General features: G+C 45.3%; 1 protein-coding gene across 8 annotated transcripts in view; it reads left to right on the forward strand.

Moving 5' to 3' along the window:
• The first annotated feature begins 519 nt into the window (after positions 1–519).
• Positions 520–19,648, forward strand: part of LOC139581830 (transcriptional regulator ATRX-like) — a 41,387-nt gene continuing 22,258 nt past the window's right edge. For 3 of the 8 annotated variants that reach the window (XM_071412035.1, XM_071412038.1, XM_071412039.1), the window contains exons 1-8: positions 520–693; positions 5,319–5,461; positions 5,693–5,840; positions 6,456–6,565; positions 13,860–13,927; positions 14,437–14,928; positions 15,037–16,718; positions 19,380–19,645. In XM_071412035.1, the coding sequence (XP_071268136.1) occupies positions 678–693; positions 5,319–5,461; positions 5,693–5,840; positions 6,456–6,565; positions 13,860–13,927; positions 14,437–14,928; positions 15,037–16,718; positions 19,380–19,645 (2,925 nt within the window). In that variant the 5' untranslated portion in view covers positions 520–677. Of the gene's footprint in view, positions 698–5,318; positions 5,462–5,692; positions 5,841–6,455; positions 6,566–13,859; positions 13,928–14,436; positions 14,929–15,036; positions 16,719–19,379; positions 19,646–19,648 lie in introns of all 8 variants that reach the window. The other 5 variants (XM_071412042.1, XM_071412043.1, XM_071412037.1 and 2 more) reach the window with 4 other exon arrangements.

Raw genomic sequence — 19,648 nt, forward strand, 5'->3', positions numbered from 1 at the left:
TCTGAGTGGGGAATACGTAGGCCTACCTGAGGGGACAGGACAGGCTCTGAGTGGGGAATACGTAGGCCTACCTGAGGGGACAGGCCATGCTCTGAGTGGGGAATATGTAGGCCTACCTGAGGGGACAGGCTCTGAGTGGGGAATACGTAGGCCTACCTGAGGGGACAGGACAGGCTCTGAGTGGGGAATATGTTTGGCAGCGCAATAGACTAAAGCTTAGAGTCTAGCACAATAGAGTTTAGAATTCAAGACAGACCAGAATGCAGCCTGCCTCTATGGGAGGCTCAGATTATCAGAGAAAATATTGGCACTTCCATGTGGCATTTCCATTGTAGAATGAATCAAAAATAAAAACCAGAGCAAAGAGGTGGAACACAAAAAAAATCGCCAGTAGATTGAGAGATTACGGTTCACAATGAATTCTAAACGTATGGGAATGCTCAAAACGATTTAGCCAATCAGCCATAATTTCCTGACTCAACAACCAATAGGATAACAGATAGGATTTGGGCTAAACGTGCCATTTCAGTGCGTCTCAAGCCATCCGGTAAAATGGCGCCTTTGCTTTGTCTCCACTGAAAGGTTTGCTTCAATATTCTAACATTTTTCTAAAATAGAAATGACTGAGAATTATCAGTTTTGCATCTCCGGGACGACGTGCCAAAGTCATTCAAGAAATGACAAAAGAGTACAGTAGGTATTAGCTTTTCCTCAAAGCAGTGCCTAACGTTAGCAACTTTGCATTGATGCTCTGGGCTAGGCTAGTTAGCTAGCTATGTTCCGGTGTTACGCAGCGCAGCCTGCAGTTTCCCATGGTACCAACGTAGCTAGCTACAGTATGAAAAAGGCTACTGTTGTGATAATGGAGGATTTATAACCTAGCTAACTAACTCAACCACTATTACTAAGTGAGTCTTTTTGAAATGGTAAACGTTGTAGCACAAATCATTTCAGCGTGTGCGGTGGAATTCCACCTGTGTTTTGCCCGGGAATGTATAAATAGCTGCAGCTACCTAGCATGCTAACTAATGTGAGATCTGACATTTATTCTGGCGAGGGGGATAAACTGATGCATGCATTTCGTTGCACGCCTCTGAATGCACTGGACCATGCATGAAACGGTATTGCAGGGTTGCCCGGAAATCTGATGTCTGAAATATTGACATACTGCAGTGTTGTTGGATTTTTGTATATACAGTTTGATCACACTGTTTTCTATTGTGTTATTGACTTGTATGCTTGTTTATTCCATGTGTAACTCTGTTGTTGTATGTGTCGCACTGCTATGCTTTATCTTGGCCAGGTCGCAGTTGTAAATGAGAATTTGTTCTCAACTAGCCTACCTGGTTAAATAAAGGTGAAATAAAACATGGTTGTTGACGTTGACTAACCTGTACCCAGCACATTGACTCGATACCGGTACACCATGTATATCGCCGCGTTCTTGTTATTTCATTGTTTAACTTTTTGGGGTGGTTTATTTAGTAAATCTTTTCTAATTAAAACGGCATTGTTGGTTAAGGGTTCGTAAGTAAGCATTTCGCGGTAAGGGTCTAAACCGTTGTAATTCGGCGCATGTGACAAATAAAAGGTGGTTTTGATAGCTGTCAGGCTGACTTAGTGCACAGACAACCCGTTAGTTAGTTCGCCTTTGATGGGATGAGACCCTGTTTTTGTATTACGTTTTTCTTCCAGCTCGCCTGATTTCTGTGTACTCTGTGCATGTCAGAAAACATCCATTGTAGCAGACACGGTCCATGTTAGTTAGTTTATTCGCGCCAGACAGGAAACCGATGCATTCTGGGGATGCTCAACAGAATCACTATGATGACGCAGAATGTCAATAAACATTGCTAGATAATGGCTGGAGTTAAACCTTTAGGTAGCTCACACACGGGGCTTTTTTCTTTACGTCGAGCTGTTGTAACTGCATTTTTAGCTGAAATAGTTACCTGACATTAGTTGGCTTTAGTAATAATACGAATCGTAGTATTACGAGGAGATCAGGACATGCAGGTTGAAATATCAAAACGAACTCTGAACCAAATATATTAATTTGGGACAGGTCGAAAAGCATTAAACATTTATGGAAATGTAGCTAGCTAGCTAATTTGTCCTGTGATATAAACATTGGGTTGTTATTTTACCTTGAATATAGCCATGTTATTACCTCGTACTCCTGCACATTGACTCAGTACTGGTACTCTGTGTATATAGTCAGGTTACTCATTGACTCAGTACTGGTACTCTGTATATATCCAGGTTACTCATTGACTCAGTACTGGTACTCTGTGTATATAGTCAGGTTACTCATTGACTCAGTACTGGTACTCTGTGTATATAGTCAGGTTACTCATTGACTCAGTACTGGTACTCTGTGTATATAGTCAGGTTACTCATTGACTCAGTACTGGTACTCTGTGTATATAGTCAGGTTACTCATTGACTCAGTACTGGTACTCTGTGTATATAGTCAGGTTACTCATTGACTCAGTACTGGTACTCTGTATATATCCAGGTTACTCATTGACTCAGTACTGGTACTCTGTGTATATAGTCAGGTTACTCATTGACTCAGTATTGGTACTCTGTATATATCCAGTTTACTCATTGACTCAGTACTGGTACCCTGTGTATATATCCAGGTTACTCATTGACTCAGTCCTCTGTGTATATAGTCAGGTTACTCATTGACTCAGTACTGGTACTCTGTGTATATAGTCAGGTTACTCATTGTGTATTTATTATAACTTTTATTACGTGTTTTACTTTTCTATTATTTCTCTATTTTCTTTCTCTCTGTATTGTTGGGAAGGGCTGTCAGTCAGCATTTCACTGTTAGTCTACACCTGTTGTTTATGAAGCATTTCCCTGTTAGTCTACACCTGTTGTTTATGAAGCATTTCACTGTTAGTCTACACCTGTTGTTTATGAAGCATTTCACTGTTAGTCTACACCTGTTGTTCACGAAGGCATGTGACAAATAACATTTGATTTGAACTATCTAGTTACTGCTCATGGTTGCTAATTTCGCATGTTCGCATTGTTTTTATAATGGTGGAAGTCAGATTTTTTTTGTTGAAACAGTAGGCCTAGCTAATCTGGGTTATTTAGGTCCCATGTCCAATAGAGCCAAAGTTCCACTCAAACTCCCATTAGTGCTGCTGGGCTGCCCCATTGGTGATGCTGGGCTGCTCCATTGGCGCTGCTGGGCTGCCCCATTGGCGCTGCTGGGCTGCCCCATTGGTGATGCTGGGCTGCCCCATTGGTGATGCTGGGCTGCTCCATTGGCGCTGCTGGGCTGCCCCATTGGCGCTGCTGGGCTGCCCCATTGGTGATGCTGGGCTGCCCCATTGGTGATGCTGGGCTGCCCCATTGGTGATGCTGGGCTGCTCCATTAGTGATGCTGGGCTGCTCCATTGGCGCTGCTGGGCTGCCCCATTGGTGATGCCGGGCTGCCCCATTGGTGATGCCGGGCTGCCCCATTGGTGCTGCTCTATTAGTGCTGCCGGGCTGCTCCATTGGTGCTGCCCCATTGGTGCTGCATGTTGAGTACAGTACTGAATACAGTTACAGTAGTTATAGTTTAGATTCTAGCCTTGCTGTTAGTGAACTTAGTTTCTAACAGCCAACATTATATCTAGTGTTGCATCTGAATTCGCACCCTATTCCCTAAATAGTGCACTACATTTGGCCAGGGCCCATAGGGAACAGGGTGCCATTTTGGACAAAGCCCTCGATCTTGATGAACCTTTCTAGGACACCCGTTCCGCTAGCGGAACCCCCCCCCCCCCACAACATTCCGCTGAAAAGGCAGCGCGGGAAATTAAAAAAAAAATATTTTTAAATATGTATCTTTCACACATTAACAAGTCCAATACAGCAAATGAAAGATAAACATCGTGTCCGATTAAAAAAAAATAAAAAAAAATAAATGCTTTACAGCGAAAACACAACATATGATTACGTTAGATCACCACCAAGTTCAAAAAACACAGCCATTTTCCCAGCCAAAGATAGGAGTCACAAAAACAGAAATAGAGATAAAATTAATCACTAACCTTTGATCTTCATCAGATGACACTCATAGGACATCATGTTACACAATACATGTATTTTTTTGTTCGATAATGTGCATATTTATATAAAAAAATCTTAGTTTACATTGGCGCCATGTTCAGAAATTCCTCCAAAATATCCGGAGAAATTGCAGAGAGCCACATCTAATAACAGAAATACTCATCATACACTTTGATGAAAGATACATGTTTTACATAGAATTAAAGATACACTTGTTCTTAATGCAACCGCTGTGTCAGATTAAAAAAAAACTTTACGGAAAAAGCACCATGCAATAATCTGAGACGGCGCTCAAATATAAATAACATTTCTCCATCATGTTGGAGTCAACAGAAATACAAAATTACATCATAAATATTCACTTTGATTATCTTCATCAGAATGCATTCCCAGGAATCCTAGTTCGACAATAAATTGTTGTTTTGTTCGATAATGTCAATTATTTATGTCCAAATAGCTACTTTTGCTAGCGCGTTTAGTACACATCCAAAGGCTCGTACAAGGCATAACGTCAGAAAACTTCAAAAAGTTATATCACAGGTCGAATAAACTGGTTAAACTAAGTAGATAATCAATCTTCAGGATGTTATCATATATATCCAATAACGTTCCAACCGGAGCATTCCTTCGTGTCTGTAAAAGTTATGGAACGCAAGGCGATATCATGAGGAATGCGCGTGACCAGGAACTGGCAATCTGCCAGACCACTGACTGAAACACCTACCATCCGGTCCCACATCATAGTATAAACTTCATTCAACGTTCTACCGACTGTTGACATCTAGTGGAAGGTGAAGGAAGTGCAAACAAATCCATATCTTCCTGGGATTTGAGTAGGCGATGAGTAGAAAAACACCACCTCAGAATTCTCACTTCCTGTTTGGAAGTTCGCCTGCCATATGAGTTCTGTTATACTCACAGACATAATTCAAACAGTTTTAGAAACTTCAGAGTGTTTTCTATCCAATAGTAATAATAATATGCATATATTAGCATCTGGGACAGAGTAGGTGGCAGTTCAATTTGGGCACGCTATTCATCCAAAGTGAAAATGCTGCCCCCTATCCCTAAAAAGTTAAGATCAGGCTGTTTTGCTTCTGAGTTAACTTTTACTTACAAAAAGGAAAGAGCCTATAACTTGATGGTAATTTAGTCCACTCTAAACCCCCCCCCCCCCGTCCCGTCCTTTTTAATTGTATAATTTCCGACCTAATAGTGGGATTTGTTGTTGTTGGCAGGTAAAATGAGTAAGGCCTCAGCTGAATCTACAGACCAAATGATGGAGGAGGAAGTAGATCAACTTCCGATTACAGACCAGATGATGGAGGAGGAGGAAGTAGATCAACATCCGATTACAGACCAGATGATGGAGGAGGAGGAAGTAGGTCAACATCAGATTGTCTGTCTATTTACCTGCTCACTTTTTCAAATGTATCCACCTGAGAACAAACCATTAATGTCTTACCAGAGCTGGTTAAAAGTAGTGCACTAGATAGGGTGCCATTTGGTACACAGCCGGCCTGTAGCTTCTGTAGCAGATAACAGGACGATCACTCAGGGTCTATTCTGAGGTTTTTCATTAGACTCATGTTGACTGTTGTTAACTCCTCAGCCTGGGAGCTCAGCAGAGTCTGAGAGACCCTCCTCTTCTCACACCAAGAGGAAGCCTGCTGTCGCAGCCAAGCACACGGGAGGGAATAAGTCTGACGCCTCGGACGAGAGTGGACAGGAAGATGGAGCCTCTGACAACCCCTCAGATGGTAAGGTCTACCACGACCTGGGGCCAGCATGTGTTTTAATGCCTCTTCATATCATTGTGGAGCCAGAAGGTGCATTTACACGCTTTGTGGATAATATTTTTGCTGGTCTATTCTGAGTTGATGTTCAAGGTGAGTAATAATGTTTTTGCTGGTCTATTCTGAGTTGATGTTCAAGGTTTATGTGGTGGTGAAAGAGCACTTGTTGAGAGTTATGGGCCCTGGTCAAAAGTAGTGCACTATGTAGGGAATAGGGTGCCATAGTCAGATAAACACATGCAAACTGTTTCATCTGTCTGTTTGAATTACAAGTACTCAGATATGGCCCACACAGACACAAGCCCAGGGTGGGGACCCCCTCCAGGGGGGGGCCCTCAGTCAAAAACACAGGTTGGTCTCCTCACTGTGTATATCACACTACTACTAACCAGTGAATAGTCAGATAAATTGTTTGAATCCTCCCGTCGTTTTCTTAAACAGGTTTTTGACAAGGAATGGGTCTTCCTACAGCCTAATATCCAGAACTGTTGTCAGTTTAATGAATTCAATCCGTTTGGGATTGATATTGGATGTAAACGAAACATGTTTGTCTCCCGGTCTTCCTCTGTGTTTATCCAGATACCACTTTGCAGGAGAGAATAGACTGCACCGCCTGTGGACAGCAGGTCAACCACTTCCAGCGCCACTCAGTGTTTGAGCACCCCATGCTCCATGTGCTCCTCTGCAAGGTAGATACACCTGCAACACCCTCTCTGTCTGTCTTTCATCTGTCTCTGCGTCTGCTAAATGACTTAAATGTAAATGTAAATGTCTCTCCTATCGGGCTAGACATCTTTCCATCTATCTATTTGTCTCTTGGGCTAGACCTCTTTCCATCTATCTATTTGTCTGTCTCTATCAAATTCTGTCTATCCGTCTCTCTCACATATCCTTTCCTCTCTTTTAGTCTGTGATTGTGGGATGATTGTCTCTGCCTGCTTGTCTTTCTCTCTGTCTGAGCACCACCATGCTCCTTTAGGGTTGGGCCATATATATATATATATATATATGATTCATTTGAATTTATGTTTTTGCGAGATATTCCAAATGCCAATATTGCAAGAATCACTTTCTTTTATTTAAAAAAAATCATTTTTATGAGCGTTTGTGTCCTCATGTTCACACCAAGTCCCTCCCCCTGCCACTCTCCCCCCTCCCCCCTGCCACTCTCCCCCCTCCCCCCTGCCACTCTCACCACTTCCCCTGCCACTCTCACCCCTCCCCCTGCCACTCTCACCCCTCCCCCCTGCCACTCTCACCACTTCCCCTGCCACTCTCACCACTTCCCCTGCCACTCTCACCCCTCCCCCTGCCACTCACCCCTCCCCCTGCCACTCTCACCCCTCCCCCCTGGCACTCTCACCACTTCCCCTGCCACTCTCACCCCTCCCCCTGCCACTCCCCCCTCCCCCCTGCCACTCTCACCCCCCCCCTGCCACTCTCACCCCTCCCCCCTGCCACTCTCACCCCTCCCCCCTGCCACTCTCACCCCTCCCCCCTGCCACTCTCACCACTTCCCCTGCCACTCTCACCCCTCCCCCTGCCACTCACCCCTCCCCCTGCCACTCTCACCCCTCCCCCTGCCACTCTCACCCCTTCCCCTGCCACTCTCACCCCTCCCCCCTGCCACTCTCACCACTTCCCCTGCCACTCTCACCCCTCCCCCCTGCCACTCTCACCACTTCCCCTGCCACTCTCACCCCTCCCCCTGCCACTCACCCCTCCCCCTGCCACTCTCACCCCTCCCCCCTGCCACTCTCACCCCTCCCCCTGCCACTCTCACCCCTCCCCCTGCCACTCACCCCTCCCCCTGCCACTCTCACCCCTCCCCCTGCCACTCTCACCCCTTCCCCTGCCACTCTCACCCCTGCCACTCTCACCCCTCCCCCTGCCACTCTCACCGAGTCCCTGCCCCTCACAAAAACAAATATGAGAGATCACTTTTTCCTCTGACAAGCGGTTTCAACTCGGTATTTTTTCCATTTGAGGTTTGTTGGAACAGAATGTGTCATATGGAGACAAACATTGATTATTTTACTGTAATAGAGAAGTTAACCTTTCGAGTCCTGTTTATGCTTCAACGCTTTAACAGAGAAGACATTACCAAAACAAGATTATCAATCAACATTCTGGAAATGGTCCGTTTGTCGCACGCGGCATTGGGGTTCCACCTACCACTAGCAGCATATTAGCCAAAGACTGTTTATACGAGCTGTCTAGTCTGTGTTTTAGAAAAGTGCAATAAGCATTAGACACAATTATATAAGAAATTGGCGTCTCGTTCTCATTCTGAGAAGGTAGGTCACTTGATTTGAAAATGTGAACAAAGTGGATAGGCTAGCACGCTGTTCAAACAGGTGGAGACGGACAGGAGGTCGTGTTCCTAATTCAACCGTTTTGCCTTGTTAGTTGTATTCAGAGCGTGTCAAATTATACCTTGATCCATGTTTTGTTCGATAAAGTCTCTCTTTTAAATCCAAAAACCTCAGTTTTGTTCAGTAATCCACAGGCTCAAAGGCAGTCACAACAGGCAGACGAAAAATCCAAAAAGTATCAGTAAAGTTCGTAGAAACATGTCAAACGATGTTTATAATCAATCCTCAGGTTGTTTTTAGTCATAAGAATCAATAATATTTCAACCGGACATTAGCTTCGTCAATATAAAAGAAAAACAAGAAAGGCGCGTTCTCGGTCGTGTGCAGCAAACAGGTCTGGGGTCTTTCCACTATCCATTCACTCAGAGTGGTCTTACTCCTTCATTTTCAGAATACAAGCCTGAAACAATTTCTAAAGACTGTTGACATCTGGTGGAAGACATAGGAAGTGAAATTTGAGTCCTAGGGCAATGGATACTGTAATGGCATTCAATAGAAGAGGAAAAAAAAGAAAAAAAATCCCACTTCCTTGGTGGATTTTTCTCAGGCCATATCAGTTCTGTTATACTCACAGACATTATTTTAACAGTTCTGGAAACTTTAGAGTTTTCTATTTTTCAAATATACCAATTATATGCATATCCTAGCTTCTGGGCCTGAGTAACAGGCAGTTTACTTTGGGCACGCTTTTCATCCGGAGGTGAAAATAGTGACCCCTACCCTAGATATAATTTACCAAGACCTGCATTCATTAGATTATTGTAGTTTGAAATGCAGTGTATTTGATCTTTAATTGTACAACAAAGCTTATTTGGTGAAAACGTTAAAATCGATATACATACAGCTAGCCTACAGTGCCTTCGGAAAATATTTGGACACCTTGGCTTTTTCCACGTTTTGTTACGTTACAGGCTTATTCTAAAATTGATGAGAAAAATTGAATTTAAGTGAATCTGCACACAATACCCCATAATGACAAAATGAAAACAGGTTGTGAGAAATTTTTGCAAATCTTGTAAAATTAAAAACAAATAAAGTCTGCAGCATTGAAGGTCTTCAAGGCCTCCATTATTCTTAAATGGAAGACGTTTGGAACCACCAAGACTCTAGAGCTTCTCCCCCGATTACTCAGTTTGGCCAGGGGACTAGGTCAGGGAGGTGACCAAGAACCCGATGGTCACTCTGACAGAGCTCCAGAGTTCCTCTGTGGCGATGGGAGAACCTTCCAGAAGGACAACCATCTCTGCAGCACTCCACCAATCAGGCCTTTATGGTAGAGTGGTCAGATGGAAGCCACTCCTCAGTAAAAGGCACATGACAGCCCACTTGGAGTTTGCCAAAAAAAGCACCTAAAGAACTCTGACCATGAGAAAAAAGATTCTCTATTCTGATGAAACCAAGATTGAACTCTTTGGCCTGAATGCCAAGCGTCACGTCTGGAGGAAACCTGGCACCATCCCGACGGTGAAGCGTGGTGGCAGCATCATGCTGTGGGGATGTTTTTCAGCGGCAGGGACTGGGAGACTAGTCAGGATCAAGGGAAAGATGAACGGAGCAAAGTACAGAGATCCTTGATGAAAACCTGCTCCAGAGCGCTCAGGACCTCAGACTGGGGAGAATGTACACCTTCCAACAGGACAACGACCCTGAGCGCACAGCCAAGACAACGCAGTAGTGGCTTCGGGACAAGTCTCTTAATGTCCTGGAGTGGCCCAGCCAGAGCCCGGACTTGAACCCGATTGAACATCTCTGGCCTGAAAATAGCTGTGCAGCGATGCTCCCCATCCAACCTGACAGAGCTTGAGAGGATCTGCAGAGAAGAATGGGAGAAACTCCCCAAATACAGGTATGCCAAGCTTGTAGTATCATACCCAAGAAGACTCAAGGCTGTAATCGCTTCCGAAGGTGCTTCAACAATATCCTGAGTAAAGGGTCTGAATTCTTAGTTCTATAAACGGAAATATCACATTTACCTATGTCATGCAATAAAATGCAAATGAATTACTTAAAAATCATACAATGTGATTTTCTGGATTTTTGTTTTAGATTCCGTCTCTCACAGTTGAAGTGTACCTATGATAAAAATTACAGACCTCAACATGCTTTGTAAGTAGGAAAACCTGCAAAATCGGCAGTGTATCAAATACTTGTTCTCCCCACTATATATATATATAATCTCAGCAAAAAAAGAAATGTCCTCTCACTGTCAACTGCGTTTATTTTCATCAAACTTAACATGTGTAAATATTTGTATGAACATTACAAGATTCCTCAACTGAGACATAAACTGAACAAGTTCCACAGACATGTGACTGACAGAAATGGAATAATGTGTCCCTGAACAAAGGGGGGGGGTCAAAATCAAAAGTAAGTCAGTATCTGGTGTGGCCACCAGCTGCATTAAGTACTGCAGTGCATCTCCTCCTCATGGACTGCAACAGATTTGCCAGTTCTTGCTGTAAGATGTTACCCCACTCTTCCACCAAGGCACCTGCAAGTTCCCAGAGATTTCTGGGGGGAATGGCCCTAGCCCTCACCCTCTGATCCAACAGGTCCCAGACGTGCTCAATGAGATTGAGATCCGGGCTCTTCGCTGGCCATGGCAGAACACTGACATTCCTGTCTTGTAGGAAATCACGTACAGAACGAGCAGCATGGCTGGTGGCATTGTCAGGATGAGCCTGCAGGAAGGGTACCACATGAGGGAGGAGGATGTCCTCCCTGTAACGCACAGCGTTGAAGTTGCCTGCAATGACAACAAGCTCAGTCAGATGATGCTGTGACACACCGCCCCAGACCATGACGGACCCTCCACCTCCAAATCGATCCCGCTCCAGAGTACAGGCCGTGGTGTAACGCTCATTCCTTCGACGATAAGTGCGAATCCGACCATCACCCCTGGTGAGACAGAACCGCGACTCGTCAGTGAAGAGCAGTTTTTGCCAGTCCTGTCTGGTCCAGCGACGGTGGGTTTGTGCCCATAGGCGACTTTGTTGACGGTGATGTCTGGTGAGAACCTGCCTTAACCTCTAACGAGCCTCTACCCCGGATCCGGGAGCACCCCCCACCCCCCCCACACTGATTAGCATAGCTAGCATAGCTTCACAAGTAAATAGTAGCATCTAAATATCATTAAATCACAAGTCCAAGACACCAGATGAAAGATACAGATCTTGTGAATAAACCCATCATTTCTGTTTTTTAAAATGTTTTACAGGGAAGACACAATATGTAAATCTATTAGCTAACCACGTTAGCAAAATACACCACTTTTCTAACTCCATCAGTTTCTTACTACTTCAGGTGCTATCACCAATTCGGCTAAACTAAGATATTGATAGCCACTAACCAAGAAAAAACCTCTTCAGATGACAGTCTGATAACATATTTATGGTATAGGATAGGTTTTGTTAGAAAAAAGTGCATATTTCAGGTAGAAATCACAGTTTACAATTGCACCGACCATCACAAGACGACTAGAATTACTATAGAGAGCAACGTGTATGACCAATTTACTCTTAATAAAACATTTCATAAGAATAGACAAAGCATAGCAATGGAAAGACCCAGATCTTGTGATTCCAGACAATATTTCAGATTTTCTAAGCGTTTTACAGCGAAAACACAATAAATCGATAAGTTAGCATACCACATGTGAAAACGTTACCAGAGCATCGATTCCAGCCAAAGAGCGCTATAACGTAATCACCGCCAAAATATATTAATTTTTTCACTAACCTTCTCAGAATTCTTCCGATGACACTCCTGTAACATCATTTTACAACATACATATACAGTTTGTTCGAAAAGGTGCATATTTAGCCATACAAAACCGTGGTTACACAATAAAAATACTAGGAAATCAAGCCTCAATATGTCTGACGTCATCTATCAGAGTGATCTAGTTTAATTGAAAGCTAATCATATACTTGACTAAAAAATACAGGGTTGACAGGAATCGAAAGACAAATTAGTTCTTAATGCAACCGCTGACTTACATTTTTAAAATTATCCTTACTTTTCAATACAGGGTTCGCCAAGTGACGCGATAACAAACAAAATGGCGAAATATGCGTTTAAAATATTTCGACAGAACAACGATTTATCATATTAAATATTGCTTACTTTGAGCTGTTCTTCCATCAGATTCTTGGGCAATGTATCCTTTCTATGTTGTAATCTTCTTTTGGTCGATAGATGTCCTCTGTCCTTCGAAATATCCACTAACGATCGAACGGGACCACAAAACGTGTCCAAAGTTTCAGAGTGCACGACAAATAAATTCCTCAGAATCGCACTAAACGGATATACATTGCTATAAAACGGTTCAAATTAACTACATTATGATGTTTTTAACAACTATAACGACTGAAAACATGACCGGAGAAATATTGCTGGTTAGACAACGATTTGGAATGAGGCAAGTCCGATGTCCTTCACGCTTCAGGCGCGCGACGAGAAAGGGAGGTACCTATACGTTTTGTTCTTTTATAATGGCTGTGATTGTGCAATCGATTCCATTCAAAACGTGATGACGTACAGACACCCAGAGGAAGACGTAGGCAGTGTCGGTTTCTTCATAGCATTCACTGTCGCCTTAAAAACAGACTCCAGATCAGGGGTAAAAATTTCTGAAATCTGACCCCTGTCATGAAAAGTGCTGTAGATATTGTTCTGTACCACTCAGAGACAAAATTCCAACTTCTATAGAAACTAGAAAGTGTTTTCTATCCAATAATAACAATAATATGCATATTGTACGATCAAGAATTTAGCACGAGGCAGTTTAATTTGGAGACCCAAATATGCTAATGCGGAACAGCACCCCCTATAGTTCCAAGAAGTTAAAACAGGCCTACAAGCCCTCAGTCCAGCCTATTGCGGACAGTCTGAGCACTGATGGAGGGATTGTGCGTTCCTGGTGTAACTCGGGCAGTTGTTGTTGCCATCCTGTACCTGTCCCGCAGGTGTGATGTTCAGATGTACCGATCCGGTGCAGGTGTTGTTACACGTGGTCTGCCACTGCGAGGACGATAAGCTATCCGTCCTGTCTCCCTGTAGCGCTGTCTTAGGCATTTCACAGTATGGACATTGCAATTCAGGTCGTAGAGGTCGACCTGTGGTAGTTTAGATCCACCTGTAACACTATCCTGCAACACTGTCCATAGAGGTAGACCTGTAGTAGTTGAATGTTTTGAAGCTGATGTTTGTCTTTTGAACAGAAATGTGATATTTGGCAGGTAAAGACAGATCTCAGTATTATATTCTCTAGGGATGCACGATATATCGGTGAACATATCTGAATCGGCCGATATTAGCTACATCGGTATCTGACGCTGGGCCAATTGTGCGCCACCCTATGGGACTCCCAATCACGTCCGGATGTGATAGTCTGGATTCAAACCAGGGACTGTAGTGACGCCTCTTGCAGTGCCTTAGACCGCTGCGTCCAAACTATTTAACTGTACTAGAATGCTTAAAAGGCTAAAATTGTAAATATCGGTTATCGGTATCGTTTTATTTAGGCAAGGACAATATCGGTATCAGCCAAAAATGTAATATCTGTGCAATCACTATGTTCCTCCCTTGTTGTCTTCTCTTCCTCTAGTCGTGCTATAACTATTACACCAGCGATGACATCAATAAAGACGAGGACGGCATGGACGAACAGTGCAGGTAGGTCACCTCAAACGGTCTCCGTTGTTCTAGCTGCCATAAGGTCTCTGTTCTACTGCTTGAGTGTCGCCACCTCTTGTACAATATTGGCTCTCGATTACGAGTACCTACATTCGAAGAGTCCCGGCACCTATTTTAGTCCACACCAAGGGCTACGTCCCACCTGGCGCCCTATCCCCTATATAGTGCACTACTTTAGACCAGATGGCGCCCTATCCCCTATATAGTGCACTACTTTAGACCAGATGGCACCCTATCCCCTATATAGTGCACTACTTTAGACCAGATGGCGCCCTATCCCCTATATAGTGCACTACTTTAGACCAGATGGCGCCCTATCCCCTATATAGTGCATTACTTTAGACCAGATGGCGCCCTATCCCCTATATAGTGCACTACTTGTCATTTTTAGAAGGATTCATTACTTCCCAACAACAGCTGCAAATCCCAATTTAAGATACGTCACGTTTTGATGTTGACTTTCCTCGCTATCTTAACTCCGCCCCAAGGTGGTGTGCTGAAGGGGGCAACCTGATCTGCTGTGACTACTGCCACAACGCCTTCTGTAAGAAGTGCGTCCTGCGTAACCTGGGGCGCAAGGAGCTGTCCATGATCACCGACGACGACAGTAAATGGTCCTGCTATATCTGCAGCCCTCAGCCCCTCTCAGACATCGCCTCCAACTGCTCCAACATCATGACCAAGCTGGAGAGCTTTTGGCGCACGGGACGCAAGAAAGAGAGGGAGGTGAAAGGGCACAGTAAGGCTAAAGGTCACCACCACCATGGTAAAGCTGTGGTGAACGGTAAGGAGCATTCAGACGGGTCAGGGACCCTCACCTTCTCCTATAAGACCCTGAAAGTCCTCAAGGAGCTGGTGAAGAGGACCAAGAAGCTGATTGAGACGACCACAGGGCTCAACAACACCTTCATCCAGCAGGCTGAGGAGGAGCAGGGAGCAGGAGGAGGTGGCAGCGGGACCAGACACCTCAAGGCCTTCAGGTATCCTAACACATGTTAATATTATGACTGCTACAAAGTAAGTGAGGCAACCCAATTCTGTTCTTTTGGCTAATCTATCCATTCATCCATCCATCTATCTCCCTCTAGGTCTGTTTTGGCTGACCTGAAGAAGGCCCATGCTGCCCTAGAGGAGGACTTGGAGTCACAGTTCATTTCCCAGGACCAGGGGCTGCAGAACGGGGATGCTGTCTCCAACACCGACGGCCACGACCAGATTGACAACATGGTTGAGGATGGACAGGAGGCAGGAGAGGATAAAATGGCCGACACTGAGGATGGGGAGGAGCTAGAGGAGGATGGGGGCTTGTCAGAGGACGCAGAGATGGAGGGGAGCCCTGCGCCTCAGGACCACTCGGACACAGAGACAGACAGCCAGGCCAAAGACCAGACAGCAGTGGAAGTGGAGGAGGAGGAGGAGGATGGAGAAAAAGAGGAGGGTGACCGGGATAAAGACATTGTGTCCGTCGGGCCGTCCGTCCCTGACGAGCTCTTCCAAATGGTAGAGAGTCTGGCGGACTCCGCAGGGTTAACGCCCGGCAACGACGCCATGGAACCCACAGCTGCTAGCCAATCCGAGAGTCCCGCCGCCGGCTCAAACAGGAAGTCACTTGAAACCCATAAGGAGAAGGCCATGCCCAAGGTGAAGAACCTGATCGTGAAGCTGACACCCGTTCCCGTGGTTACCACACGCACCTCCAGGTCTAAGAGCAAGGATAAGGATGGAGAGAAGGAGAGGAGTAAGGATGGAGGGAAGGAGAGGAGTAAGGATGGAGGGAAGGAGGAGAGGAGTAAGGATGGAGGGAAGGAGGAGAGGAGTAAGGATGGAGGGAAGGAGAGGAGTAAGGATGGAGAGAAGGAGAGGAGTAAGGATGGAGGGAAGGAGGAGAGTGAGGTGGAGGAAGGTGGGGGCTCTGAGGAGGACAGCCGTTGCTCCAGCCGCACAAAGACCACACCCCTCAGGAAGTCATCGGACGGGAAGAACAAGATGGCCGAATCCTCTCAGGAGAACAGCGACTCAGAGGGCAAGAGTCCCAGCAGGCTGAAGAGTAGAACCAAAGGCAGCTCGGAGAAGGAACGTGAGGAGGAGGAGCAGAGCAATGCCTCCTCCAAGGTGACCGCTGACCCTTCTAAACAAGAAGTGGACTCTGACGAGGTTCTGGACATCCTGCTCCAGACTGCAGCGGCGGAACACAGCTCGGACGAGGATGCGCAGCAGGACGCCGATGGTAACGAGGGTAACAGGAGCTTCAAAAGATGCCAGTTCAAACTCAGCAAGAAAGACGGAGAGGAGGAGGAGAATGACAAGGTGAAGACTGAGAAGAAGCTGGCGGCCAAACGCAAACTGAAAGTCGACGATTCAGACAACTCGGAGTCCGACTCAGACGAAGACGCAAAGAAGAAGAAGAAGTCCTCCACGGCTTCTGCCAAAAAGACATCCAAGAAGAAGAACTCGGACGGCTCCTCGAACTCCGACTCTGACCTGGAGAAGGAGATGAAGGGACTCAGCAAACTGGGGCCGGGGAAACGGAGGAGCAGCCGTGTGAAGAAAGAAAGAGAGGAGAAGGAGAACAAGGGCAGGGATCGGAGGCGGTCGTACGAACTGAAACGCAAAGCCAGAGGTAGAGGAGCCAAGCAACAAGATTCATCGTCTGATGACGTGGAGGAGGAGGGAGGAGGGTCTGGAGAGGAGAGTGGAGACCAGCAGAAGATTAAACCCATCGTGGAGGAGACGGTGGTAGCAGGGAGGGGAACCTTCCACCAGTCCTCAGGTCAGTAGAGCTGTTGTTTCTGAAAGCTGTATATTGGACTCTCCGTTTCTACAAGGCAGATGGTACACTGTGTTGTCAATACAACTTGACCTAAACTCCACTGAGTTAACCCCTGACCTCTGCAGTGTTTTCCACAAGTACATAGAGTAGCCATCCAAATGGAAAAAGTAGCCAGCCAGGCCCCCCCGGGGTCTGAGGCTGGGCCCCCGGGGTCTGAGGCTGGGCCCCTGGGGTCTGAGGCTGGGCCCCCGGGGTCTGAGGCTGGGCCCCCGGGGTCTGAGGCTGTGCCCCCGGGGTCTGAGGCTGGGCCCCCGGGCTCTGAGGCTGGGCCCCCGGGCTCTGAGGCTGGGCCCCCGGGCTCTGAGGCTGGGCCCCCGGGCTCTGAGGCTGGGCCCCCGGGGTCTGAGGCTGGACACCCAGGGTTGGCATTTTTGGCCAAAGGAACTCTAGAATGTACCAGATTCCATCCGAAATAGACAGTGAAATTATTTTACACTTTTTCTAGTTTACCTCCCAGATTGGAAGAATTAGTTGTGGTTTTGTGTAGAACAGGGCTCTCCAACCTTGATTCCTGGAGAGATACCCTCCTGTAGGTCGTAACTCGAACCTCAGCTGTAACCGAACATGATTCAGTTTATCAACCAGCTAATTATTAGTCAGGTGCGCTAGATTAGGGTTTGAGTGAAAACCTACAGGCCTGTAGCTCTCCAGGAACAGAGATAGAGAGCTCTGGTAAAGAAAGACTTTACAATTTAAATGACATTGTATGAATTCAGTGTATTGTTGTTTTGAATATGATCTGGGCCTATATGATCAGGATTATTTTCTAAATAAGACAACATTTAAACCTGTCTTCTCTTGAGTTTAGGTGTCTTTAAAGTTTTACTACAAGATATGAGCTAGCCCAATGATGTTTGTTCTCTAAATGATGTATTATATTAAAAATGAATTAAGTAGCCCGCGTGGCTTGCTATGTGAAACAGGCCAAAAAATACTTGTGCCAGAAAACAATTAGGGCAAGTGGATTTTCACTCGTCATTACCATTTACATTACATTCTAATTCACCAGCGTGCTCTGTAAGGAAATTAAACTGCAACCACAGTGTGCAGAAATTGTACCGGGGGGCGGGACAGATGGCAGAATGCGTTACCTTGTCATCTCTCGCTTTGTGACGGACAGGACTATCCTATCAATAGATGGCTAGTAGATGCATATTATTCATTATAGCAGGAGACGATCCGACAGACTGGCAAACTAAGACTTTTAAATTAAAAGTATCCTAGTTTATCTGAAGTGTAAAATGTAGCTGATTTACTGACGTCTGTCTCTAACCCAGTGCTTCTCAGTTATTTTCTGTTACCCCCCTAGGAAGAAGTAAACATTTCGCGCCCCCCCCCCCTAGGAAGAAGTAAACATTTCGCGCCCCCCCCTAGGAAGAAGTAAACATTTCGCGCCCCCCCCTAGGAAGAAGTAAACATTTCGCGCCCCCCCAACTCTCTGCCGCAACTGTAAATAGTATCATTTGTCTATAAAATTGTTATAGGTACACCTCTGCATAACATTGTATCCTTATTAACATTAAAGAAAACAAAAAAAGAAAGAAATATAGATCAACTTACAACAAAGACTTTATTAACATTGTTTTTTAGTCTGTAACAGAAAAGACTTAAAGTGCATCACTTTTGCCTGAAAAAATAAATAAAATTCAAGCCTTATTTAAACTAATTTTTTTTGACCATTAGATACTGAAAAATAAAATATAATCAATAAATAATAAATTCAAATTGATCAGCAACATTAACTCAGGAGCACAATATATGAAACACTTTAACTTATAAAACAAAAATGAATAAAACAATTTGTGCTGATTTTTTAAAATCAAAATGAGGAAGTCAGGATTAATGGCTACAATGAGAACGTTTTGCAAAGCGGGACGATTGTTGGCCATATTCGGCACGTTTTCGCTGAAAACACTCAAGCGGCTTATCAGCGTGATTGGGGTGTAATGTCTTTAAGTGACGCCTTCATTTATTTGGCTTCATGCTGTCCGCTGCCAACAGTTTTAGACACAGTAAACATACCGGTCTTTCCTCCTCTCCCACCGTAGTCACAGTGAAGCCAAGCGCGTCGTCATATTTCTCCTTTCGTGAGACTTACGTTTGTCTCATTATCTCCGTCTCTCCGCCTTTCTTTTCATCCCTGTTAAATATTTTTCCATGGTGTCTCTTAAGGGTTTGTTATCTGCACTTCATATCTCCTGCTCTGTGCTGTGTGCTCTTGTTCGGTGCAAAAAAAACTACTCCCTGCCGCAAAGAAAAGCATGTTCCCCGGGGTCACACGCGCATCGCTCCGAGCCCCACTATTTGAGAAGGACTGCTCTAACCCCTGACCCTTCTCTGTGTTTCTGAAGGAGATGAAGGTAACCATGACGCTTGGTCTGTCTAGGCCGGTGTATTAACACCTATGGAACAGAATGAAAGTCCTACTCTGCAAACTGATGACTGTTTTCAATCAACTCTACCTCCCGCCTTTCTCTCTCCCCCTCTTTCTCCCTCTCCTCTCTCTCATTCTTTCTCCCTCTCCCCGTGCCCACTCCCCTTAACCTCTCCCTGTCTTCTCTTCTCCTCCCCTCTTCTCTCTTCCTCCCTCCCCCTCTCCAGTGGGTAGTGATGACTCAGCAGACTCAGACTTTAAGGAGTCAGCTAGCAGCAGTGAGTCAGGAGTTAGTGAGGAGATCAGTGAAGAGATCAGTGAGATGGAGGAGTCGTCGTCAGAGGAGGAGTCGTCGTCTGAGAACGAAGGCAGTATCCACAGGAGGATCACGCGCTCCTCCAAGAAGAAGAAGAAGAAGAAGGAGGAGAGGAGCTACGCCCAGAAGAAGAAACGGCGCCGCATCAAGGTCCAGGATTCTTCATCCGACGACAAGGTA

The sequence above is a fragment of the Salvelinus alpinus genome, chromosome 7 (genome assembly GCF_045679555.1).
Source record: "Salvelinus alpinus chromosome 7, SLU_Salpinus.1, whole genome shotgun sequence".
NCBI lineage: Eukaryota > Metazoa > Chordata > Actinopteri > Salmoniformes > Salmonidae > Salvelinus > Salvelinus alpinus.